At 42.3% G+C, this 26696-nt stretch overlaps 1 protein-coding gene across 1 annotated transcript; it reads left to right on the plus strand.

Moving 5' to 3' along the window:
• LAP3 (leucine aminopeptidase 3) lies at positions 1-25440 on the plus strand. The gene is given in 13 exon segments (NM_174098.3): positions 1-171; positions 2405-2520; positions 3826-3880; positions 4339-4444; positions 5850-6009; positions 7473-7637; positions 10161-10319; positions 15985-16109; positions 17251-17339; positions 18195-18297; positions 22488-22567; positions 24318-24427; positions 24879-25440. Coding segments are annotated over 13 exon segments (1560 nt in total). The 5' UTR covers positions 1-69; the 3' UTR covers positions 25069-25440.
• The last annotated feature ends 1256 nt before the right edge of the window (positions 25441-26696 follow it).

Genomic DNA, 26696 nt, shown 5'->3' on the forward strand with positions numbered 1-26696 from the left:
TAGGAGCGCGCCCGCCTTCCCGTCGCCACGTGCTCGGTGGAGGGCGGTACTGGGGGCCGAGCCGAAAAGATGTTCTTGCTGCCTCTTCCGGCTGCCGCGCGAGTCGCCGTCCGACATCTGAGCGTGAAGCGTTTGTGGGCACCCGGTCCAGCCGCTGCAGACATGACGAAGGTGAGAGGCAGCGGCTCGCCCCGGGGCCGCCGCGAGAGTCGTGCCCACGGGCGACGGGGACTTGGGGGCGGGGCGAGGCCGCAGTGTCCCGGGCTTCTGAGCCAAGTCGCAGACATCGACTAAAGAGAAAATACCCTGCTTTTGCCGAGCTCGGCTTTGGCAGCCGGCTGCGCGAGGCTGCAGACCCCCCAGTATTCTACTAGGCTAGTGCGGGGGATGCGCTCTTCCTTCTTTTGCTTGAAAGTGCTAGGATCCGAACTCTGAGCACGAGAGATTGATAGCCATAGATAGATAGCTACCGTTACCTGAGCTCCAACTCTGTACCGTGCCCTTATTTTGCGATTTTGTTCAGTCCTCCCAGTAACTCGCGGAATGACGGCGCCAGGATTGTTCCCACCTCAGCTAGGAGGATGCCCAAGTATTGGTGAGGTGAAATGCCCTAGAGTCAGATAGTCACTGGCCTCGGGTTCCATACCAGGACCTCTCTCCTCTGCTGAAGGTGAAGATCAGGAAAACACAGGTCCTCCGGGAGTAAACTACATGGAAGGGTTTCTAGAGAAAAATAACGTTTCTCTAGGGAAAAGGGCTTTGCAGGGAGATCCGTCTGTTCATGAGATTAAAAGAAGTGTCCTGCAGAAGAAACCCCATTGTGAAGGTCACTAAAATTTGGTCGTAGGGGGATCTGGAAAGGGGAAACGGCTCCGTGGGAGGAGCACACGCGTGGGAGTCAGGCTTGAGAGCCAGCAGGACTGTCCCTGGCTAGAAGTATTCTGGATGGGGCTTGAGTTCAGGGTGGCTGAGGGACCAGAGGTCTGTCCCCAGTTCTTTTCAGTACTATGGAAATACATCCTGCTCAGGTAACCTGTGTGTTCTGTCTGATCAGTTCCCTACTTGGTTCCCTGGAACCCCAGGCAGTTGGCAGCCTTAGGAAAGTTAGAACCTGGGAAGGTTACCAACACAGAGGAAGCCTTTTTTTTTTTTTTTTAATAAAAAAGACAAGACATGATTTTGTCTAAGTACCAGTGTGATTTTGTAGAAAGCACAGAGGACAGTGAGGGAAGGCATCTGGATTCTTGGCCATTTCTGTTGCCCCCCGGCTAGTATATCAGACCAGATTTCGGTTTCCTTATCTGTCAAGTGGGAAGACTACATGTTCTTTCCACCTTACAAAGGTGCCCTAAGTCAGAGCACATTTTTAAAGTCATAAATTGCTGTGCAGAGGTAAACAGTGATTCCTAGGTTTACTTCCTTATTTCAGGTGTTTGGAGTCTGGGGCTCAAGGAGATGAAGGATAAGCCACTAAGTGCTGAGAGAATGTTGTATGTCCCTGACCCTCCCAGTGAAGGTGCATCCTTTTCCTCTCTTCCAGCCTATGAGTTGGCCAGAGAACTTGTTAGTATCAGCAAGTGCAGCCCTTGGCTTTATCGAGATAGTATCCCAGAATATTGCACATTTTTGCATTTGAAGGTTGTAAAGGAGGGAAAACTTACTTCTACTCACCTAGATTCTAGGGCTGAGACTAAGAATGAAATGGACCTAAAACAGATTATATTAACAAGAGAAAGGCATACAAGTTTTACTTCATATTTTTATGTGTCCAGTCTTCAAAAGGGAGAAGACCGGAAGAAGCCTATAGGCCCCAAAGCTTATATACCTTTATAAACAGAGAATGAGAAATTGTGGGAATGTGATTAGGCAAAGGAGCCTAGGGGCAGTCAGTTGAGAGACAGGGACTAGGAAATATGTGGGGGAAACTAAGGGAGGATGAGGGTTATTTTAGTAGGTTTTTTGTACAGGTCCCTTTTGGTATTGACTCCCAAATCTTATCATCAGTCCCTGATGATAAGAATGTTCTCTTGCTGGTACAAGGCAAGAAACTTTCTCATGGGAAATTTTATGACCAGCTTTTGGATGGAAAGGGGGAGAGATCAGAGAGCTGTTTCTGCAGAAAGTGAAGGAAAAGCCCTTTGTGTTGTGAAAGCTCTTGAGAGGGACCATTAAGACCAGGACAGGTAGTAATTTGGCTCTTGAGTTAGCAGGAGTTTGAAACACATAGGCAGGATATGAGTGTAGTTGACTGCTCAGCACCTGCTGCTTTTTTGGCCTTGTTCTTTTGTCCTTGAGGGGGACATGGTTTGGTTGAAATGATTAGCTTTTTCTGGAATTTGGGATCCCTTGAGTCCCTGTCTGGGATCTACTCTACTCATATACACCTTTTTTCTCTTTTTCTCAGGGCCTTGTTTTAGGAATCTATAGCAAAGAAAAAGAAGAAGATGAGCCTCAGTTTACAAGTGCAGGAGAGAATTTTAATAAATTGGTGTCTGGAAAGCTGAGAGAAATTTTGAACATGTACGTATTCATCTTTGGATATCAATTTTTTTAATGCCTGAAAGTGAAAGAGAATGTCTTTTGTGTTCTGGTGGAGGAAAATGCACAGAAATACACTGGCCAGGATATTCTTGGTGAAAGTGAAAGTAAGTGTCTGTTGATTGTATATTGGTACTTTGTGGTTCACAGTTCTGGGAAATCAGGCTACTTCAACCCAATCACCAGGGTATTGTGAGAGGCTGACCCAGAAGGATCTGGAAAGTACCAGATTTCCTCAGCCTACCCTCCTGGCTTCAGTTCTTTTCTCCCCACCCCACCTCCCACCTGCTTCCTTCCAATGTCTCTACCTCTTTAACTCCTCTTCACTTGGGGGGAATAGCCTGTTCTGGGCTAGATCAGATAGCCTCAGGAGGCTGCATCATAAGCTTTGAATTTCAAGGGCTTCTCAGATGTTAAAGGACACGTGAATCGCCTGGGGGTGTAGTTAGAATGCACATTCCAGTTCAGTAAATCTGGTGTGGGCCTGAGATTCTAACTACTCTTGGATTAGTCAGGGAATGGGGAAGGTAGGAAAAGGTTTGCATTTCAACTCCTTCTCAGCTATGGGCCGCAATTTAACAGAAACAGTTGTCAACGTAGGCCACTGCAACTGCATATTATTTGAATTAGAGATAACCTATTAGTATCTGATAGATGTAGCCTAATAATTAGAATAATTGTCTAACTATTGGATGACAGAATTTGCATCCCCTGTCAATTACCAGTCCTTTACCCTTCGACAGCTCCCTGAAGTGCTTTGATTAATTCAGTAATCCAAAAGATAACCTGTTGGAGTACAGAACAGCCTGGCCTTCCTGACTGCATGGTACCAATGCATCCAGTTCTCAGGCTATAATTGTGTATTGCCAGCTGCTTTGTTTGGAAATTGCCTGGTATCCCATCTGTAGATAAATCACAAAAATCCTCCAAGCTAAACACAGTGCAGTCAAGTCAGCCACTTAGGTTGGTGTCTTACATCTTTTATTAGATTTAAGATTGAGGTCAGCTTCCATCCAGTGCTCAGTCTTCTCTGCATTACCCACCCATGGCACTGCTTTCTATCATTGTTTTAAAATAAGTGCATTAAATCTAATCTGGAAGTTTTTGAGCTAGAATTACTGCATCTGAGAAATCTGAGAGATTTCTGAGAGAGTTCTGCTTTTGATAACATAAGTAGCAAATTTGCAGAAGCATCAGACCACTGTAATAATACAGTTGGTTTATGTCACTTCACAAGGGGACAGAGCAAACTATATTTTTTAACACAACTATTTCTTTTTGTTTCAGATCTGGACCACCCCTGAAGGCAGGCAAAACCCGAACCTTTTATGGTCTACATGAGGTATGAGATGAAGATAAGGTTTATTTGGCAGACCCTCAGTGAACACCTATATGTGCCTAGTACTTTGGCTGTACCATTATACAGAAAATTGTGTGTTGGATTATGAATGAGTTTTATCCCAGTATTAAGCCACAAGCATTGGTTAAATTGTCAAGAGGCAAACTGCTGTCGAAAAGTACTGCATCTCATATTCCTCAGTCTGTAGGCTTTCTTGGTTCAGTAGCCCTGTCTTACAGAAGCAGACATTTGCAGGATCGTCGTCACTCAGCCTTTCCAACACACAGTTATAAAACTTTACCAAGATGTCAGGGCTTAAAAAAATTAAAACAACCAAATTTCTTGGGGAGTTTTGTCCTGTGCGGAGGTTAAGGTGGTTGTGTGAAAGGTCATATACCATTTCATGCTAGAAATGGATGCTTTAAAGATCAAAGTGGCTGATTTTGTATTTTTTGAAATAGGACTTCCCTAGCGTGGTGGTGGTTGGCCTTGGCAAAAAGACGGCTGGAATTGATGAACAGGAGAACTGGCATGAAGGCAAAGAAAACATCAGAGCTGCTGTTGCAGGTTCTTTAACTTTTGAAGTTTACTGTTGTTAAGGGTCACTCTGTAAGATTATCAATCTCAGCTCTTTTTGTCCTCTTACCATCATTATCCTTCCCACATTCATACAAATAACTCTCAACAAATACTCAGTTTTCCTTAGCCAGTATGCTTGGCCTTACTTTAGATATAGAAGGTTAGGTTATGGAATTTCATTTTTATATTACTTTAGCTTGTGTCTAGGGTTTCAGTACCATTTGTTCCCTCTTGCAGTGTTGGCCTTAGAACTCTTTTTTAGCCAGAAAGTCCTGGTGGGTAGATTGTTTTTTTTCTTTTTTTGTAATGTATTCATGGTGTTGCCCCACTTTTAAATCACATGGAGTCGTAACTATTTACACATCAGAGAAAATGGCTGCAAAGTACAAAGTGCTTATTTATGACTAGTTACAGAGGTGTGTGCCTGTCCCAGTTTGCCACATGGACAGTTTGAAGAGTTGGAGTAGGTGCCTTTGGGTCCTGTCAGGGCTGAGTGGCAGGATGAGGCCTTCATTGAGGAGACTGTGGTTAAAGAAGCTTAGAACACCGTCGCTGAGGCGGGAATCATTAGCTGGATTGTGCTGTGACCCCACGTATATCATATGTGCTTGTTAAATTTACTTTCAAAGTTCATTTTGGGTGATTATTTCATAACTTTTATTTGGGGCATTTTGCTGACTCGATCTTAATAAACGCTGTGTTAATAATGGACTTTGCTCAGTTCCTTGGATATAATTGCAGTGTCATCACTGCTCTCTCATTTTTAATACGGCAAGCTTCTAGTGACTGGGACGCTTCCTCAGGGAACCCTAGTGTTTCAGAAGTGGTATTAGTAATAGCGTTCACTTCCTTGTGAGTGAGACCAGTCATTTAATCCATCATTCTTTCCTCCCACTACCACGTGAGGTGAAGTGAAAGTGAAGTCGCTCCGTCGTGTCCGACTCTTTGCGACCCCATGGCCTGTAGCCTAGCAGGCTCCTCTGTCCATGGGATTTTCCAGGCAATAGTCCTGGAGTGGATTGCCATTTCCTTCTCCAGGGGATCTTCCCAACCCAGGGATCGAACCCGGGTCTCCTGCATTATAGACAGGCGCTTTACCGTCTGAGCCACCAGGGTAGACCAATCATTTAATCCATCATTCTTTCCCCCCACTACCATGTGAGGTAGACCAATCATTTATCCATCATTCTGTCCTCCCACTACTATGTGAGGTGTGTGCATGTCCTCACTGTATGGAAAGGGAAGAAGTGAAAGCTCAGAAAGATCAGTGTCAGGGCCGGGATTTGAACCCCAATCTTGATGTTTTCTCAGGACCGCACCCTAAGTCTCTGCCTTCTGCCCTCTGAGGGGTCCCTGACTGACTCTGGTTTTCTGGTTCCTCTGCCCTGTGAAGCGGGGTGCAGACAGATTCAGGACCTGGAGATCCCGTCGGTGGAGGTGGACCCCTGCGGAGATGCCCAGGCGGCTGCGGAAGGAGCGGTGCTCGGGCTCTATGAGTATGATGACCTGAAGCAGAAAAGGAAGGTGGTGGTGTCGGCCAAACTCCATGGAAGGTGATGGCACGAAACGAGGACCAGGTCCATTCCCTGGGTGCTGATGGCATGGCCTCCTGGACATGAGCTGCCTGCCTTTCAGCGGCCGGCACTGCCTTGTGGCTTGTCTGTGGCTCTCTCATGGCCCTAGTCAGTTTAGGAGTATGATGACTCTGCCTCTTTTCTGCTCCTGGCTGCTCCTGTGTGTGTTTCCCTCCAACTCTACATCCCTTCTCCGTGCTTGCTGGTTCCTAGGAAACTATTCCTGGTTGGCCTCCTGAGGAGGGATAGAACAAGACGACAGAAGGGTCCCAGAAGGTTTTAATACAGATCATTTCCATCTACCTAGCACCTGCAGGCTCTGTGCTAAAGGCCAGAAATAAGCAGATGCCGGGATCCGGTCCCTGCCCTCCTAGTCTAGTGGGAGACTCAGCTTTGGGCACATTTTTTGAGCACCACTTATACTCCAGCCCTGTTCTGGGTTCAGGAGCAGACAGTGTGAGACCCTCAGGAGACGTGGCGGGGGACAACGGGGGTCTTGTTGGCACCTGTGATATAGTGAGTGAAAATGAGGGCCCTGTGACCCGTCAGCCTGGCTTTGAAGCCAGCTCTCACTTTCTGGTTGGGTGACCTCAATGAAGTGACAGAAATCATTTTCCTCTTTGGTTGAGTAGAGTTGTGAATCAGATCTCATGTGACTTTTATGATCAAAAGGCAAAACCCATCAAGTGTGTGGCACATGGTGAACTCTGTAAGCAATGAGTGTTGTTTTGTTCATCCCCACACCACGTGTGTTAATTCTTGGGGTGCACAAGAATAGCCAGGGTCCTAGAAAGTTGGCCCAAGTCCTTTGTTTTGTGAAGCCAACCCTGATTTCCGGCAGGTCGCAGTTCAGGGTCCCAAGCCAGGCAGGGAGAAGGCAGGAAGCTGGCAGTTCTCCGGCAGGACTGACCAGGGGGAGCTCATTCTGCAGTCTCTCAGGCCTTTCTGTGAACACATCTGCTGTCAGATTGGGGAGCAGATTGAGGGCTTCAGAAGTCCATCAGGCCAACCCCTTTTTTCATACAGAAGGGGATTCTAGGTCTTCTCTCACTCGGCTCAGTGGGGGGTCGTGTTTTCTGGCTTTTATTTTTGTTTTTGGCCATGCCATGAAGCATGCCGGGCCTTAGTTCCCTGACCAGGGATCAAACCCGCACGCCCTGCAGTGGAGACTCATGGTCTCAACCCCTGGACCCACCAGGGGAGTCTCTCCAGCTCTTTATAAACCATAACAGCTGCCTCCCTGGTTCAGATTACAAAGAATATATTTGGGCCCCCTCTATCCATCATTTTTCATTTGTCTTCAGTAAGAGCCCTACAAAGAATATATTTGGGCCCCCTCTATCCATCACTTTTTGTTTGTCTTCAGTAAGAGCCCTCCTTGCAGGCTGTGGTCAGTGTTCTGAGAGGCTGTCTGACGGTGACCTTGTGTTTTCTTCTGCCAGTGAGGACCAGGAGGCCTGGCAGAGAGGCGTCCTCTTTGCTTCTGGGCAGAACCTGGCACGCCGCTTGATGGAGACGCCTGCCAACGAGATGACGCCAACCAAATTTGCCGAAATTGTTGAGGAGAATCTCAAAAGTGCTAGTATTAAAACAGACGTCTTCATCAGGTAATTCAGGATTATACCATAGACTCATATGATGCTAGAGCCAGATGGAGCTTCAGAGATCCTAAAATCCAGCTCTCTCACCATTCAGAGAATTAACTTGAGACCAGAGAGGTAAAGTGACCCTCTGGCAGGCACACACAAGAAGGGGTAAGGGTTCTTCAGTTTGAGATTTATTTCTGTCATATCTTGCCTGCTTTTGACAGTGTTGTGACGTCACACTACATTTTGTATGTGTTTTGTAACAGTTTTATTGAAATATAATTCATATAACATGCAATTCACTCATGTAAAATATACAATTCCGTAATCTCTAGTATATTTACAGAGTTGTGCTGCCGTCACCACAATCAATTTTAGAACATTTTCATTACCCTGAAAAAAGAATCTTGTACCCACTCCTCATTTCCCTTTTCCCTAGCCATCAGTTCATAGACATTTGGGGTGTTTATACTTTTTGGATGGACTTCCCTGGTGGCCCAGATGGTAAAGAATCTGCCTGCAATGCAGGAGACCTGGGTTTGATCCCTGGGTTGGGAAGATCCCCTGGGGGAGGACCTGGCAACCCACTCCAGTATTTTTGCCTGGAGAATCCCCATGGACAGAGGAGCCTGGCGGGCTGCAGTCCATGGGGTTGCAAAAGAGTTGAGTGACTAAGCACAGCACATACTTTTTGGACTGCAAATAATGCTGCTGTGAGCATTTGTGTACAAGGTTTTGTGTGGACATATGTTTTCGTATCTATTGGGCATGTACCTAGGAATTGAATTATTGGATCGAATTGTAACTCTATTACCTTTTTGAGGAGTGTACATATTGTGTTTAGTTTTGGTGAATTCTTTCTTTCTTTCCTCTTTTTTGACATAAGTGAATAACATAGCATACCCTCCTGGCATGGAATGAGAATCTGCCTGGTAGATTCCCTTAGCTAGATCAGATACCAGAGCTGGTGTTCCCTGGCTGTCCTGAGGTTTGTTGTCAGCAGCCTTGCTGTTGAACCTAAAAGGCTGCACCTCTAGGCTTTCTGCCATCCTTGGGAACTCCCCCTAATCTTAAGCAAACCAAGTCTAAGTATTTGGGGATTTATAATGAAAGCAACTTGACAGATATTTGCTTCACCTAAAGAATCGTTTACTATCATAGTTGCTAATCAAGAGTGTTTACATTTAAAAGGATTCTTCACTATTTAATTGTGATTAGAATTCACGTTTTTTTCAGGGAAACTTCTGTGATCTAGATAAAGAAAATGTGCCGTCTATAGAAAATGCAGTATTGGAGCTTGATAAAATTTCTGGGATGGTTGCTGTGTATTCTGTGGCAATGTTTAGTCTCTAAAAAGGTGTCTTGGTGAAGACTTTTCCTTGTTTTATTTAAGGAGACACCAGAGCTACGTTTTGTCAGCAGATCGTGGCCATGTGGCCACATGTCTTCAGTAACAGCACCCCTTGTATGCCTGGAACTTGGCATATAAAGATGGGGGTGGTTCTTGTCCTCAGACAGCTGAGGGCTTTGCAGGAAGGAATAGGAAGGGAAATGGTATAGGGGGTGCTGCAAGAGCAAAGAGCTGGGGAGAATTGTGGAAGAGTTGAAAAGGTTTGCCAACAAAAATGGTGCCTGAGCAGTTCAGGGAGGTGAACAGACGAGAGAGCAGGGCAGAAGCACCTATGCAGTGGCCTTGGGAAACCACAGGGCTTGAGGTGGAGCAAAGGAAACTCAGCCAGAGACGGGGCAGGTCAGGTGGGCAGAATGTAAATTGAGGCAGCTGCATCAAACTCACTCTAGCGTTAGGTGGGTGTAAATCAGAGGTACAGACTGTACTTCCAGAAGGGCAGGACTTTAATAAAACATCAAGTACTAGGTTTGTGATTAAAAATGCCCACATTATACAGCCTCGCTTCTTTTGAAGTGAGTTTCTTTTAATTGTCATACCTTCCATTTTTATATTCTTTTCTCTCTGAAGTTGGGTGGCCATCTCTCTATGATGAAGTTCTAGTTTAATAGTTTCAACAATTTCATTCACCTGCTTAGTTCCTCTGGCTAGGCAGGTGCCAGAGGAGCATTCCTCGAATGACGTTGTTTCTGGTCTGTCTGTAGGAGGGTAGAAGTCTTCCCTTGGCCTAATTACTGTGGCCAGAAATCAATACAAAGCCCTTTTGTGCCCCTAGCCTTTGACTATACAGTGTTACCTGACATTATATTACATACCATACGTGAATTCTTCTATAATTCTACAAGTAATCTTTTGATGGAGATGTCTTTTCTACAGCTAATCTTTTGAAGGAGGTGTCATTAATCTTATTTTGTAGATGAGGAAACAGATTCAGAATCAAGTGACTGACCCAGGAATATACAGAAAGCAGATAGGAGGTGATAATTGAAGCATTAACATGTATATATTTTCAGAACTTAATGTGTATATATTTTAAGAGCTTGTGTGTTACACTGTTTTTTACACACAGATGAGTTTATTCTAAGTTATTGAAATAGAGCAATGTGTATTTACATTTTTCATTTCCTGCCTTGTAGACCCAAGTCTTGGATTGAGGAACAGGAAATGGGATCATTTCTAAGTGTGGCCAAAGGGTCCGAAGAGCCTCCAGTCTTCCTGGAAATTCACTACAAAGGCAGTCCCAATGCAAGTGAACCTCCCTTGGTGTTTGTTGGGAAGGGGATTACCTTTGACAGGTACTTATTTATTGTATCCATGCTTTGTATTTTGGTGAATGCTTTGTATGTAGTTGTATTATTTGGTGTGTGATTTGCTTCAGAAGTATGGTGTTTGGTCAGATCTTATGTGTTACTTTAAATGTATTAGGTCACCACTTATAAAATGCACACTGTGTGTCAGAGGCTGTATTAGGGCATTTTACATATATTAGCCCTGATCTTACCCCAGGAGCTAGGCGTTGTGGACGTTCTGCAGGTGAGGCAATCATGACTTAGGTTAAATGATTTTTTGAAAGCTCCATAACTAATACTACTGCCATACATTTTGATTCTTTTATGGGGATGTTAAAATTTCCAGCTGGATAAGGTGAGGCAGCTGTGTGGATCATGCTGTCTTCCCTTTGCTTACTTCAGCTCACATTTTTTGCTGACCAGTCTGGCTTTCATTAATCTCCTTAAACCAGCAGACCCCAACCTTTTTGGCACCAGGGACCGATTGCATGGAAGACACAGACTGGGGGGCTGGGGGGTGGCAGATGGTTTTGGGATGACTCAAGAGCATTACATTTATTGAGTATTTTATTATTACATCAGCTCCACCTTAGCTTATGAAGCATTAGATCCCTGAGGGTGAGGATCCCTGCCTTAAACCATAAGTGTTCCTTAGAAATGGAAGCTCACTCTGGCTATTTCAACCAGGGAGAAACTGAGTTGGAAAAGATGGTCTGAGTCAGTATTTCCCATGGAAAGCATTTGCTACTGAATACTGGTTTCTGGGATGCTAATTAAATGTGAGACTTGAAAAAGATAACTTGATTAAAAGTCTAGGTTAGATAAAACGAATAAGTTTTTTATTTTGTTTCAACTATAGTACTTCTTGGGGGTATAGAACACAGCGTTTTCTAAATCTTTTTTGTTTTTAATTGAAATATAATTAACATCTAAATTTCCTTTTGAAGAGAACTTGTATCTCAGGAAATCATGGTCCATAGAAACTGCTTTAGAAAATGCTGCTAAAGATCTATAAAATGTTGATGTCCCCTAGTACATTTTTGTACCCATTCAAGAACTCCATCTGAAATGTGAATGAATCCTGCCCTTACAAGAGAGTTTCTAGGTACTGTGATGCCTGTGTCCTGGGCAGATCTGACCGCCAGAGTGGTCTTCCGTATACTAGCAGACTGCAGTGCCTCCTGTGTTTTCCTTTCATTGGTTCACTTCCTCTCATTTAAAGCATTGGTCTCCAAATGATCATTATTTGGCCCATCAGTAAAAGATTGGAGCTCATACTATTGAAAAATATGCATATTTATATATATCATGTGCATATACTGTTGTATTAAAGTGTGTTTTATAAAACACTACAGCAGAGAATTCTCTGGTGGTCCAGTGGTTAGAACTCAGTGCTTTCACTGCTGGGACCCAGGTTCAGCCCCTGGTCAGGGAACTAAGATCCCACAAGCCCCATGGCACAGCCAAAAATGAAATAAAAAGAAACATTACAGCAAATAAAAATTAGATAATGAAAGTTGTTCTTAAATGTCTTGCTAATTGTGACAGTTTTATACTATCATCGGGGTAATGTCAATGCAAAACTTTTATGCTCAGGGTGAAGTTGTTTGTTCACTTAAATCTGTATTTCAACTTTTTGTTATGGGGATATTTAGCAAGGGTGCTCAACCTAGTCTTTTTGGTTTAGAGAAGCTTCCTAGAAGAAGTGACATTTTTAGCTTAAGATGTGAAGGATAAGGGAGTTAGTTCTGTGGGGAGTAGGTCAGGGAAAGAGCCAGGTGAAGGCTGCGGATGGGAAGAAAGAGGGGAAATTCCTAGTACTGAAAAAAATGCCAGGGCGGCCACGATAGCACATGACTGGGGCAGGGGTCAAGGCACAGCTGGAGACGTTGGCAGAAACTGGGTTGTTCTGGATCTGGTTAGATTTTGGACTTTGAACAGTTGAAAGTAACTGAAGGGTGTCTAGCAGAGGGAAAGAATGACATTAGAAATATATATATTTACAGTAAAGTTCACTTATTGAGTGTTCAGTTTTCACCCATTAAGTGTTCAGCATAGTGAGCTTAACAAATGTGTGCACCCCTGCAACAACCACCTCTATCACGAAAATAAAACATTTCTCCAAGGCCCCAAAAACTCCCCTGGGAATTTTGGAGCGTGCTCTTTTGCACTCATCCCCTTTCTCACCCCCACCTCAGATGACTGGTCATCTTTCTGTTATTGTAGGTTACTTTTGCCTCTTCTAGAAATTCATTTACAGGGACTCTTTTAATAAAAAGACCAGCCTCTTTCTCAGCATATTATCTTTGAGATTTAACCATGTTGTTGGTCATCTTCCATTGTAGGGAAATACCAGCATTTGTTTATCCAATCGTTGTTGAGGGAAATTTGGGTTGTCCCAGTTTTGAGTTATTAATTATAAAAGCCAGCATCATCTGTAAGGCTTTGTGTGGATGTTTGTCTTCCTCTTAGTTAAATACCTAGGAGAGGAGGCCTGAGTTGTATAATAACTACATGTTTAATTTTACAAGAAACTACCAAACTTTTCCAAGGTGATTATACCATTTTGCATTCCTACCACCAGTGTACAAGGTTCTAGTTGTTCCCTGTCCTCCCCAGCATTTCATGGAGTCCGTCTTTCTAGTTCTAGTCACTCAGGGAGTGTATAGTAGTATTTCTTTGAGGTTTACTTTGCATTTCTCTAACTAATGATGTTTAACATTTTTAAAATGTGCTGATTAGCCGTTGGTACATCTTCTTTAGTGAGGTATCTCTTCAAGTCTTTGCCCTTGGCAAAACACTTACAAGAGTGTTTGTCTTACTGAGTTATATGTTTTTTAAAATATATATTCCAGACATATATCCTTTACAGTGGTGTCTTTTGAAGAGCAGTTTTTATTTGCAGTGAGGTATAGTTTGCAACTTTTATTTATTTATTTTTTTTTCTAACTTAATTTTTACCTAGAAATTCCTCTTTATCTACTAGTTCTTCCTAGGGCCCTATAAAATGTCTATAATCTATGGAACACTGCATAACTGTCCCCATGTGCAATGATAAAATGCAGCCCATTGATTATTCTGCCAAGTAGGTGGAAGAGTTATGAATACAGTTATTCTATATTGTATGAACCTCACATTACAGTAATGTACTACCCCCCAAACAATGGTATCCAAAAGCATGAAGAAACTGAGAAGTAATGACGTTAGTGACTGAAATTACAATAAGAAAAATAATTCATCATGTCACTTACATTTCCAAGGCCATTTCTAGAAGTTAACACACTTACACTATCGTGGCAAGTGGAAGTATAGCAAGTAAACATTTCTGTTACAAAGAAATCAAAGGGAAAATTGCTTCACAAGAGTCACTATTATTTTCTTTCTTTTTTTTTTTAATTTTTCAGCACTTTATTTTATTTTATTTTTTTTTATTTGATAAATTTAACGCCTTTTATTGCCATACCTCATTTTACTGTGCTTTGCTTTAGTGAGCTTTATAGATACATGTTTTTTTTTTTTTTTCCTTGTTAATTTTCTGTTTAGTTGATCTATCCATAAGTGTGAGTGGGGTATTAAAGTCTCCCACTATTATTGTGTTATTGTTAATTTCTCCTTTCATACTTGTTAGGATTTGTCTTACATACTGCGGTGCTCCCATGTTGGGTGGATATATATTTATAATTGTTATATCTTCTTCTTGGATTGATCCTTTGATCATTATGTAGTGACCTTCTTTGTCTCTTTTCACAGCCTTTGTTTTAAAGTCTAATTTATCTGATACGAGTATTGTGACTCCTGTTTTCTTTTGGTCCCAATTTGCATGGAAAATCTTTTTCCAGCCCTTCACTTTCAGTCTGTATGTGTCCCCTGTTTTGAGGTGGGTCTCTTGTAGACAACATATGTAGGGGTCTTGTTTTTGTATCCATTCAGCCAGTCTTTGTCTTTTGGTTGGGGCATTCAACCCATTTACGTTTAAGGTAATTACTAATAAGTATGATCCCGTTGCCATTTACTTTATTGTTTTAGGTTCGAGTTTATACACCATTTTTGTGTTTCCTGTCTAGAGAATATCCTTTAGTATTTGTTGGAGAGCTGGTTTGGTGGTGCAGAATTCTCTCAGCTTTTGCTTGTCTGAAAAGCTTTTGATTTCTCCTTCATACTTGAATGAGATCCTTGCTGGGTACAATAATCTGGGCTGTAGGTTATTTTCTTTCATCATTTTAAGTATGTCTTGCCATTCCCTCCTGGCTTGAAGAGTTTCTATTGCAACTTTTAATTTTATAGTTTATACTTTTTTTTGCCGTATATAAGAAATTATTATCTATGCCAAGTACTTGTGTTCTTCAGTAAGTCTTAAAGTTTTAGGCTTTAAGGCTGTGATCTATTTTGAATTTTTGTATATACTTCTAAAAAGCATTTGAGGTTCTTCTGCTTATCTTTTTTTTTCCATCTGTTTGTAAACATTTCTTAGTTGTATGGGTAATAAAGTGAAGGGGCAAGGCTGCTGTAGGACACTTGGATATATAGGAGCTGGGCAAGCATCTGAATCATTGATGGTGGGAGCCTCAACTAGGATGGATGTAGGAGAAAAAAAATGGATGGATTGGAGGGGAATCTAAAAAGTAAGCAAAGATAACTGGTGGTTATTCAGAACGATAGTCCTGTATGTAAGAGTGGAACTCCCTGAGTGGAAGCAGCCTAAAAATAGATAGAAGGATCAGTGTGCTCCCTTTGCCCTCATGGGGTTATCTCTGGACTTCTTGGACCAGGAATGTACTTTTCTTATTCTGAGCCAATGGATAATCTTCAATTCTAGGTGTATAAATGACAACCATCTAACTATCAAGTATTTTGGAGTGAGTGAGAATTAGGGCCTGATTTCTAAGGTGAGCAGATGTCAGAGCAAGGAGTTGACTCTCTCTCAGCAGGGCAAGTCAGCAGCAGAATCCAATTAGAGCTCAAAGTCAGAGCCCCTGCCTCCTTGCCCAGCCTGTGAAGCAGGTCGCCCTGGGTTCTTATAAACCAGCAGCAGAGAAGTCCCTTGTTGGTTCCAGAAGTCTGCTGGGGCAGTGGCCTGGGTTTCTTGTGGATTGAAGCCTTTCTCTGCCCCTGTGTTTAGGCACTGTCTTAAGGCTTTAGGCTAGTGTCTTCCTGTGCCTGTGGGTTGTATTTTGCTATCTGCAAGATCTGGTGTACCTTGGGACTGTCAAAACCAGTTTCTCCTGTGTCTTCCTAGGAGTTGAAAGGGGATCCTACCAGTCTTCTGTGAACTCGTCTGTTTTTCCCTAACAGCTTGTGACCTTCAGGTTCAATAAGTTGATCAATTCATATAATTTGCTGTAAAGACAAATCTACATGAGTGTCCAGAGCTCAGACAGGATTTAAGCAGCATTGACTGTATGATGTAGTAATGTTTCCAGTGGCAGTGCTAACATTTCATTCAGATAGAAATAAAATGAACCAAGATACCCCCCGAACCCCCCGTATTTCTGGAATTACTTTGTGTCTTTTATAAAAACCATAATATTATCTTTTTAAATGGTGAAATCATTCAGATTCTCAATTTGGAAATTTCTTGGTGCTTGTATGAGGTAGTTCACCCCACACTTTTTAAGAGTGCTTCTAGCCCCCTCATTTGCACTTAACATGGTACATTGTCCTTTCCCCCCAGTGGTGGCATCTCCATCAAGGCTGCTGCAAACATGGACCTCATGAGGGCCGACATGGGAGGAGCTGCCACTATCTGTTCAGCCATCGTGTCTGCTGCCAAGCTCGACCTGCCCATCAACATCGTAGGTGTGTGGGCGGCTGTCTTGGAGAGCTTTTAGAATCCAGTCAAGTGGTAGAATGGAGACAACAAACACGGTTTCCTGTAATCTGAAAAGATCAAGTTAAATGGTTTTCATCAGGCAGAAGCTCTGTTTAGCTAAGTGTTGTCTTAACTGGCAGAGTTAAATGTATTCTGCATTATGGGCAGTAACTAGAATTGATTGTTTTACTTCTGCAAAATGTGGTTAGCAGTCAGGGGCACATAATGTCAAGTTTGCAGTTTACTCCAACGGAAAATGCCCGATAAGTAGGGTAGTGATTATCTCATAGGGTTGCAGCCGATTAAACGCCTTGACATGCAGAAAAAGTGCTTGGGACAGAAAAAATCCTCCATTTGCAGCAGTGATTTTTGTAGTTCAGAATGCCAGACACAATGCTGGAGGTTTGTCATGTGTCAGAGGGGGATGTGGAGGTCGGGACTAAGATTGAATTGGCTTGCTCAGTGTCACCTCCATTGCATGAGAAAGTTGGACTGTCATCCAGGTCTGTCTGACAAGTCACAGACATCATGATATGTCACCCCTGCATACTTCTGCTTGTATTTCCTAAGAACAGAGACATTCTGTGTAATGATAATACCATTATCATTCCCAGGGATTGATACAGTAACCAAATTCAAACTGCCCAGTTGTCCAGAAAATGTTAGTTTTATGTGTGTGTTGTATACACAAGCATTTATTTCTTTCTATTTGGTTTTGAAATCTTGGAGCCACTCAAGGATCACCCCTTGCATGTAGTCATCATGTCCCTTTAATTTTCTTTACTCCAAACCTAGTCCCGCCCCACCCCCTTTTTTGCCCCTTTCTTGGAAGTTTTTAAAGGTTCAAGCTTATCTTGTGATATTCTATGATTTGGATTTGTTTGGGTTATTTCTTCGTGATAGAATTAGACTTCTTTGGAAAGAGTGATGTGTGCTTCCTGTCACTGGTGCATGTAATGCCACCTGAGTCATTGGTGATGCTAAACTCAAATATTTAGTCAAGATGATGTCTGTGACTGGCATCTGTTGAGGGTCTGCTGTGACCTTGGTCCCATGGGTGGCATATTTGGACATAGCACACTCCATGTTCCTTCATGTATTCTTTTTTTTTTTTTTTAAAAAAAACAGGTTTGGCTCCTCTTTGTGAAAATATGCCCAGTGGGAAGGCCAACAAGCCTGGGGATGTTGTTAGAGCCAGGAACGGGAAGACCATACAGGTTTGTAGGTGGATGACACAGCCTCCGAGTTCTGCTGTTCCTTGCCTTGAATGGGTGCAGAGTGCGGGCCCCATTTAGGGAAGGGCAGTACCTTTATTATGAGTAGCTTTTCGTGTAGTCAAAGGTATTTCTTTATGGGAATTTTAAGATTGTTTTCCCTACCTTACTGTTCCCCCTACTTTCTGTATGCTATACACAGAGCTTATGAGTTTGCAGCCAGCCCTGCAGAGCAGGCCAAAGCGGGAAAAGTACAGGCTGTTTTCTGGATACACCTTTGATGTGGTAACTTTTTCCATTTAGCAAAGTGTTTGAGAAGAAAACAAGTCCTGCATCGTGAGCACTGCATCTGGGGATGTGGCAGCAGATCCTCTGCTGGGCATATGCATGCATGCACTACTACACATAATGACTAAGCGTATTTAAAAGAAGAAATATATTATATCTAATATAGCTGAAGTTGCTGCAGTTGCAAGAGTTCTCCGGTCTGGAGATCCAGGCTGCTGCTTTAGTGTATCTTTCTTCAACTCTTTCACCTTTTTGTTTTTGAAAATCTTGACATTTTCCCCCTCCTGTTATAAACTTAATGGTAATGTGAACTAGACACTTCTCTTTATTTCAGCCTCCAAAGTCATCAGCATTCGGTCATCAGCTCTGATACAGGGATTATTAAATTATATTTGCTCTTCAGAGTAAATATATTCCTATTTTAATGGTAGTATATTTTTTATAATTGATGACAAACATCACAGCAGCGTTTTTATACTTCTAAACTGAACACTGCTCTGAGTGTCTAGATTTTGTATTCATTGTTTGTATCATCTTATCCTTTTAGTCTTTTGACCTTCCTCTTTGCAGGTGGATAACACCGATGCTGAGGGGAGACTTATCCTGGCCGATGCGCTCTGCTACGCTCACACTTTTAACCCAAAGGTCATCATTAATGCCGCCACCCTGACAGGTCAGACAGTGTGCTTTTCCTGCTTTTGTTTGAAGAAAGTCTCATTTGTTGCCTTCGAGTGCACACATTGTACTTAGGGCATTCATTATTTTGCTGAAATCTGGCGAGCTCCATTTGTATTCAAAGATCTTTCACCAAAAGAATTATTCTGCAGTTGTAAACTGCTTTGAATCTTAGGTTTAGTGGTTTCGAAACATCCCAGGCTATACTTTAAAAAAAAGAAATAACAAGTGGATCAGATCAGCCCATGCACAGTGACAGCTAAAAATGATACAAAGCAATGTTTTCTGTTGTGGTTGCCATTTGATACAGCTCAGAAAAGATTAGTGATAAGTTCCCAAATCAGTGGTTGCTTTTATTAGTCATGATGGGCTACCCCAGTAGCTCAGTGGTAAAGAATCGCCTGCCAAAGCAGGAGACTCAGGTTCTATCCCTGGGTCAGGAAGATCCCCTGGAGAAGGAAATGGTAACCCACTCCAGTATTCTTGCCTGGGAAGTGCCATGGACCAAGGAACCTGGCAGGCCACAGTCCATGAGGTGCAGAAGATGTATCTGACGCGCCGGAGTGTTTTCTGAACTTTTGTATTTGAGTTTATACAGAAATAAAAACACTGGGGTGAGGGGTGGGAGTGGCAGGGTCATGTATCAGAGATGGGGCCGTGTAATGTGGTTGTTGTGTGAAGCATGTTGACTTTAAGGCCAACATGGGGGTGGCTCCCAGATGTGCTAGTTCCTAGTCCACCAACCTTGGGCTGGTTCCCTGACACCCTCAAACATCAGTACATGGGGACAAGTGTGTTTACCTCTCAGAGTTTTGAAGATTGGAAGGAGTTTCTGAAAAGCGTCTTTTAATACAGTGCTGGCATGCGACAGGCTAGACCATCAGCTCTGTGGGGTAGCGATAAATATCTAAAGGGATGACAGTGGTCATTACCTTATTGCAAAAGCTCAATGTTCATAATCTTTCATCCAGCAGTTTACTTTAGGGATTCATTGTGTCTCTAGCTCTTTTAAGATTAAAATTCAGATCATTTTCATCTTTTGATTTTAATTCTTCTGGTCATATGAGCCTTTAACAGAAAATCGGTTCGTATTTCTTTTTTATGTGATTCTAACAATAGTCCATAGATTCATCTGCTAAAGACTCCTTTTTTTTTAAGTTGGTGTTATAGTATTTTTATGGTCTTCTGTCTCTGTTCAGTTTAGTAAACACTTTAAGCTGAACAACGGAGGTTCTAGGGCTGGTGTTTGAGGTGCAGTGCTGAGGTGGGTGGTAGTACTCCCTTTCTGTAAATGAGGACTCACAGTGCCTCCCCGCGCCACCCCCCTATCCTTTTTTCCCCCAAGCTTGGGGGTATGAGAGGGTGTGAAAGTTGGATCTAGATTACCAAGGGCAGCCTCATAGGTGAGCCTTCAGGTCACCCCGGCCATTGTCCTCACTGAAGGGTCTTGATGATTCGCTTTAGTTCCCCAAATACTGATTGAGTCCCTTTTGAGTTCTAGGAGCTGGGATTTAAAGGAGAGGGTGAGAACGTTTCCAACCAGAGTTCCTAGCAGGAAAAAGAACATAAGCTTTTAGAAGGAGAAGACCTCATTTTAAAATTTGTGCTGCCTCTTAAGAGCATGTGACTTTGATAGTGTCTAAGTGGTCTCATCTGTAAAAGTGGTATAATAGCACCTCATTGGCAGGGGCTGGGGGCGGGGGTTGCCTGTGTACATTAAATGAGATGATACAGGTGGTTGTGCCTGGCTTGGCACACACTGGACTGATGTTATTGACCTTTAAAGAGCGGGCCTGTAGCAGACTGTAGGAGCAGTGGCTGCTCAGTGGGTGCCATTCAATCATGGTACCTCTCGTTTTCTTAATGCCTGTGCTTAGGATGGAATGAGAGTGGTAACTTCAGCACCTTCCTTGGAGCTTTGATGTTTCTTCCATACTCTGACAAATTCTGGTAACACGGAAGAGTTAGTGTTTAATACAGCTTCAAAAATGCCTTGTAAAAGAAAATGGGGAGTATGCCCCCAAAAATGGTACTTCTGAAATTGATGGTGGTACTAGTTCTGTGATTGTGTAGAAAGTAATTGTTTTCTGAGATACGTAATGAAATCATCTCTAGCGCCATGGTCCCTGTTGGATCACATTAAATATTTATGTCTCCCATTTTCTCTTCCTTTAAGAGAGGATATCAGATCACATTCTTGTTTGTGGCCAGTGCTTATCTTCTCTCTGAGAAATTCAAACACTGATGCAAGGTTCTTGTGGAGTTGATAGGAATGTTTTAAGGACAAGTGAATAAATACAGAAAAGGTCACTAACTTGAAAAGTAAAGTATTCATGAGTGTGTATGTGTAACTGAACATGTATCCCACCCAGTCATATAGACAGACCACAGGCAGTGAGTAACCAGCACCCACCATAGTATCTGGGATGTCGTAGGTGTCATGAATAGTTATTGACTCAGTTGGCCCCTGTTTAATTCCTGTGAATGGCTGGGAATATGGAGGTGGGACATACAGAGGTGAGGCCCGCATCCCTTGGACAGTGGCCGTCAGCGGATCATCACACTGACAAGCATAGAGGAGCCAAGTTAAAAGGAGTTCATGAGAGCCTGTGTATCTGGGAATTTGACTGGTACAGGAAGTCAGGCACTGTGAGAAGTGCTTCTTGAGCTGGAGTCTGAAGGAGGAGGCATCACCGGGTGGAGGAAGGAAGGAAGAACATCCTACAGAAGGCACCCCTCAAGGTTGGGGTGTGGGGGCGGTGATGAACAGGACAGAGAGGAACAGAGTGTGGTGGGGTCAAGACACTTGGGACCCACGTCCTGGTAGGCACCAGTCCCCTGCTGGCCTTGGCACGTTGCGGGATTTAGTCTGCAGCCAAGTGCAGCAGGAAGCTATGAGTGGGGACTATGAGATAGTTTGCTCTGCGAAAGGGTCCTTGGCCAACAGTGTCCCAACCACAAGGGAAAGGGACCAAGGAGAGGTTGGCAGGCCAGGTGGGCTGGTGAGCAGTGTGTGGTTATTGACTGTAGATGTGTAAGTGTGTGTGTTAAGAATGAGTGTGTTTGACTTCAGTATTACCTGTTGCATCTAGGAGTGCAGGTGAAACCAGTTTGCCCATGATTTGATACTCATTGATGATGGTTAATGGGTCCTTGTATGTCCATTATATTATTCTCTTGGCTTTGTGTATATTTGAAGTTTTTGACAGTACATTTTTTTTTAAAACTATTACCATAGTCCAGTGGTAGATGATGGTGGTAGCCATGGTGAAGGGAAATGGATAGGTTTGAGAGATAATTGGGAGGTAGAGTAACAAAAGCCCAAGGAACAAATGACCCAAACAGAGTTGCCCAAATGTCATGCAGAATCACGGGCTTTTACATATGGGTCACTGTTATGTTTGCAGTAGCATAATGTCTAAAAATACAATGTACATATCTTAATTCAAAAATACTTTATTGCTGAAAAATGCTAATTAACCATCTTTTAAACCTTCTGTGAGTCACAGTGGTAAGGTCAAAGAACACTGATCACAGATCACAGTAACAAATAAATGAAAAAGTTCCAAATATTGCAGGAATTACCAAAATGTGACAGAGACACAAAGTGAACAAATGGTTTAGGAAAATGGCTCTGATAGGCTTACTTGACCTAGGATTGCCACAAACCTTCAATGTGTGAAAAATGCAGCATCTTCAAATTACAGTAAAATGGAGTGTAATAAAATGAGGTAGGCCAGTACCTCTACGTAGTGGACTTGTGAAATCATTAAGAATACTTCTAATGAATTTGTTTATAAAAGAAGAATAAACATTTAAAACATAAGAGTAAGAACATGTACTTGGACATGTATAGTGTGGTCTTAGTTATGGGTTTTTACTTTTAGTTTAGAAGAAATTTGGAAAGAAATATTAAAAATATGTAATGGTTATACCTGGGATGAGATAATTGGTGATATTTGATGTTTGCTTTTTTGCATTTTCCTTAATAATTGAAGGTGAATTCTAACTTGAGAAACTAAAAAGCTAGTAAATATATACAGTAAGGATATGCCAACATCATCTTTTTTGAAAATGAGGGAGACATTAAAATAGTGTTAAAGGCTAAAGTTTTGGCCTGCATAGCAGTAGAGAAACCCATCTTGCCAGGAGAGACCGGATGCTGACCTGAACAGCTGTGTCTTGCAGGTGCCATGGACATAGCTTTGGGATCTGGTGCCACTGGGGTCTTTACCAACTCTTCTTGGCTGTGGAACAAACTATTTGAGGTAAGAATAACACAGAAACACCTAAATTATGGAGGTGATTTCATTCCTCTAGCCTTAGAATGCTGTATTTCTTCAACCCTGAGTTACAGGGATTTTTATGTTGTAGAATTGTCTTCGAAATGATTCCATAAACTTGATTCAATGTGCTTTTCTATAAATATTTAAAAATGATAAATATGATGCCACATTCCTGCTCAGAATGAAGTGAACATGACTTAAAAATATCCCTGATGTAGAAAAGGGTATGAGGATAGCTTTGTAAAAGAAGGAATGGCCTTTTAATGAACACATGTCATGAGTCAAATAGGAGGGTATGTAAATAGGGCTTGCTCAGGTTCCTTACTGGACAGTGAGGACGACAGTTTCTGCTGCTGTGCTCTGTACCTCCACCCAGCCCTTTCACAGCAGTTTCCCATCACTACCCCCACACTCTTCACTGCCATCAGCTTTCCCCAGTAACACCACTCTGTTAGCCTCCCTTAGCTTGTCCAGAGGCAGTGTGTACCTCTGGCCTCTTGGTGACACCCTGCTCTTGGCTTCCACAGTAGTCTTCTCTTCTGGTTTCCTTTCTTGATGACTTCTGTTTCAGCCTCCTTGGCCAGATTTTTCCTTTGCCTGGCCCTTTGGTTGACTTCCGTTCTGGACCTCACGCTCTTACTCTGCACAGTGTTCATCGGGAATCCCGTCTATTCCCGTGGCTTCAGCTGGCACCTCTCTGGCTGCTGTCTATCCTAAGCCCCAGGCCCTGAGCATCCACTTGGCTATGAAACAACTCGATCTGGCACCTCATTCTTTCAACAAGTAATTAATGGGAGCTTACTGTATACCAGCAGGGACAAATACAAAAGGTTCCTGAATACATTCTTGATGTGGTTTAAGGTCCTAAACTTCTCTTTTAAACTGCTTCCCTTTCACTTCTGTCATCTTGCCATTTGTGAAGCCCCTCTCTATCTTCTCCAGCCTCTGGGAGAAACTCAGCCCTGTTGTCTCCTTCCAGGTAGTATGTGGGGCCTCTCCCCTCCTCTGTACCAGGCACACATTGTCCTTCTGTATCATAAACATTGAAATAACAGTCAGCAGTTTATACAGCCTACACCCTCTCTTCCTGGAGGTAGTCACTGTCAACCCTTGGTGGATTCTTCTGTTAGTTATTCTTCTGGAGTCTCAAAATAACAGCTTACATTGCTGCTTCCTGACTTTTCACTTTTGGTTCTTTCCGTTGACCACAGTTTATCACAACAACCTTTACCCATTTCTCCTACTAGCCTTTAGGCTCTTTGATGACTCAGATATTAAGTATCTTTAGATCCCCAACCCCTGCTGGTGTTTAGCAGTTCAGCAGATGATGGATGGATGGATGGATGGATGAATGAATGAGTGTGTAAATGACATGAATTAATGAGGTCACTTTATCTTAGTATCTGGCCTTTAGTAGTATAGTTCTAGGCACACCAAGGCCACAAACATCATGAAGACTAGTTCACCCTAATCAAACCAGCAAAGCCTGTCTGCACTACAGGATACCAGCTTATTCATTTAAACTGAGACCATAATATTAGTTGGTAATTTCAGCAAATGCCCTACAATTTTGTAGGACTGTTCTATAGCATTCCTGGCTTCTTCTATAATTCTTAAGCTTTTTAATTAATTAAAATAATTCTGGAATCTGTTGTATTTGTCATGTTTTAGAGTAACAGGTCAGAACCTGCTTCATCTATTCTGCCAACTATCATACCTATTTGTTCTCTAGGCCAGCATTGAAACAGGAGACCGTGTCTGGAGGATGCCTCTCTTTGAACATTACACAAGACAGGTTATAGATTGCCAACTTGCTGATGTTAATAACATTGGAAAATATAGGTATGTAAAATAAACTATAAAAGTACATTTTTACAATCATTATTTGCCAAAATGAGCATTTTCAGTTTTAATCTTTCACAAAGGTTTAGGTATCCAGTTTCTTTTCAATGTAGTGCTCATAAGCACTAATTTCTGTCTTTTATTTTCAAGGTGTTTCCCAACTGGTTCTCAACTGGTTTTTGCATTTTCAAATCTAAAGGTCATTTTAAGCAAATGGTAAGGGAAGGAGATGGACAGTATGGTCATTACCACAAGAAAAAGAATTTATCCTTTATGCTTAAAGCTGTGTCTAAAGATAGGTATCGATTTCTGGGTTAACTTCTTTAAAGGTCTCATTGGCTTGACTTTGCTCTCTAGGCATAGAAGCCACTTAGCAAGAATGGAGGATCTTAATAGAACATTCAGTGTGCATTTAATGGGGTTAGATGTTGATTTTTGTCTTTCTCTTCAGATCTGCAGGAGCGTGTACAGCTGCAGCATTCCTGAAAGAATTTGTGACTCATCCTAAGTGGGCACATTTAGACATAGCAGGTGTGATGACCAACAAAGATGAGGTTCCTTATCTTCGCAAAGGCATGGCTGGGAGGCCCACGAGGACCCTGATTGAATTCCTGTTTCGGTTCAGTCAAGACAGTGCTTAGTTCAGATGCTCGAAAATGCCTTCATTCTGTCTTAAATGGGCAGTGGAATTTCAAAATACTTTTGAATGAATAGATAAAAATCTTTTAAGGGAAACAAAAGATGGTATTTAAAAACAGAACGAAATGAAATTTGTATGCCTTGATTTTTCATTTTATGCAGAGATTTATAAAGGTAAAGCTAGTATCTTACTTGGCAAAGATTTTTAAGGTAGTCTATAAAATGATGATTTTTAAAAGCTATCTAATCACTTTTCAGAGTATATGTTTTTAATTGAGAAGCAAAAGTGTATTTCCGATTTGTGATGCTGAGAATATGAACAAACTAAAAGTTGCTGTGCGATTGTCAGAAACAATAAATCCAACTTTTGGTGCTCTCTGGTGTGGCTCTCATATTCACTTTTATTACTATAAAACCCAGTGATGCTATTAATATAATTTGTCTCTTCTGGCTGTGTTACATAAACTAAGTTATTAAATTGGGAAATGATGAAAAATGTATTTTCTCAATGTTAATAACTTTGGGGCACTTAGTGATGAATTTGTGAGGCAGGTACCATTACCCCCACATTACAGAGGAGGAAAATGAGACACGAGAGGGTTAGTAACGTGCCAGTGACGTCACCAAGCTAATAAGTGGGACAGCAGAAATTTAAGTCCAGACAGTCTGCCTCCAGAGCTGGCATTCTTAATTGTTTCACTGTAATGCTTGCTTTCACTTCTGGGACTTGAATGGATGTGGAATTTATTTGAAATAATTGAAATAAGAGGGCCATAAAAGAAACTGTCAATGGGTAGACTACTTCCACCATCTGGAACTTCAACCAATCAAAATTCCATTTGTGCAGATTTAGAAGAAAGCTCTCTAATTGGAGTCATTTTGAGAATCTTGAAAGTCCCTTGGACTGCAAGGAGATCCAACCAGTCCATTCTAAAGGAGATCAGTCCTGGGTGTTCACTGGAAGGACTGATGCTGAAGCTGAAACTCCAGTACTTTGCCCACCTCATGCGAAGAGCTGACTCATTGGAAAAGACTCTAATGATGGGAGGGATTGGGGACAGGAGGAGAAAGGGATGACAGAGGATGAGATGGCTGGATGGCATCACCGACTCGATGGACATGAGTTTGAGTGAAGTCCGGGAGATGGTGATGGACAGGGAGGCCTGGCGTGCTGCGATTCATAGGGTCACAAAGAGTCGGACACGACTGAACAACTGAACTGAACTCAGTATTTTAAAAACTTGATATGTAAATGGATGCTGGTTGTTGTTCAGTCAGAATTTGCTCAAATTCATGTCTGTTGAGTCAATGATGCCATCCAACCATCTCATCCTGTTACCCCTCTTCTATCTTCAATCTTCTCCAACATCAGGGTCTTTTCTAATGAGTTGGCTCATCGCATCAGGTGGCCAAGTATTGGAGCTTCGGCATCAGATCTGCCAGTGAATATTCAGGGTTAATTTCCTTTAGGATTGACTGGTTTGATCTTGCTGTCCAAGGGAGCAACCACAGTTCAAACTCATCAAATCTTAAGTGCTCTGCCTTTATATTATGTAAATGGGTATAATGTGTCTAAACTGGCTTATAGAAAGGGATATGCATAGCCATGTTAATAACATGAATTTAAATT

Source organism: Bos taurus, chromosome 6 (assembly GCF_002263795.3).
Source record: "Bos taurus isolate L1 Dominette 01449 registration number 42190680 breed Hereford chromosome 6, ARS-UCD2.0, whole genome shotgun sequence".
NCBI lineage: Eukaryota > Metazoa > Chordata > Mammalia > Artiodactyla > Bovidae > Bos > Bos taurus.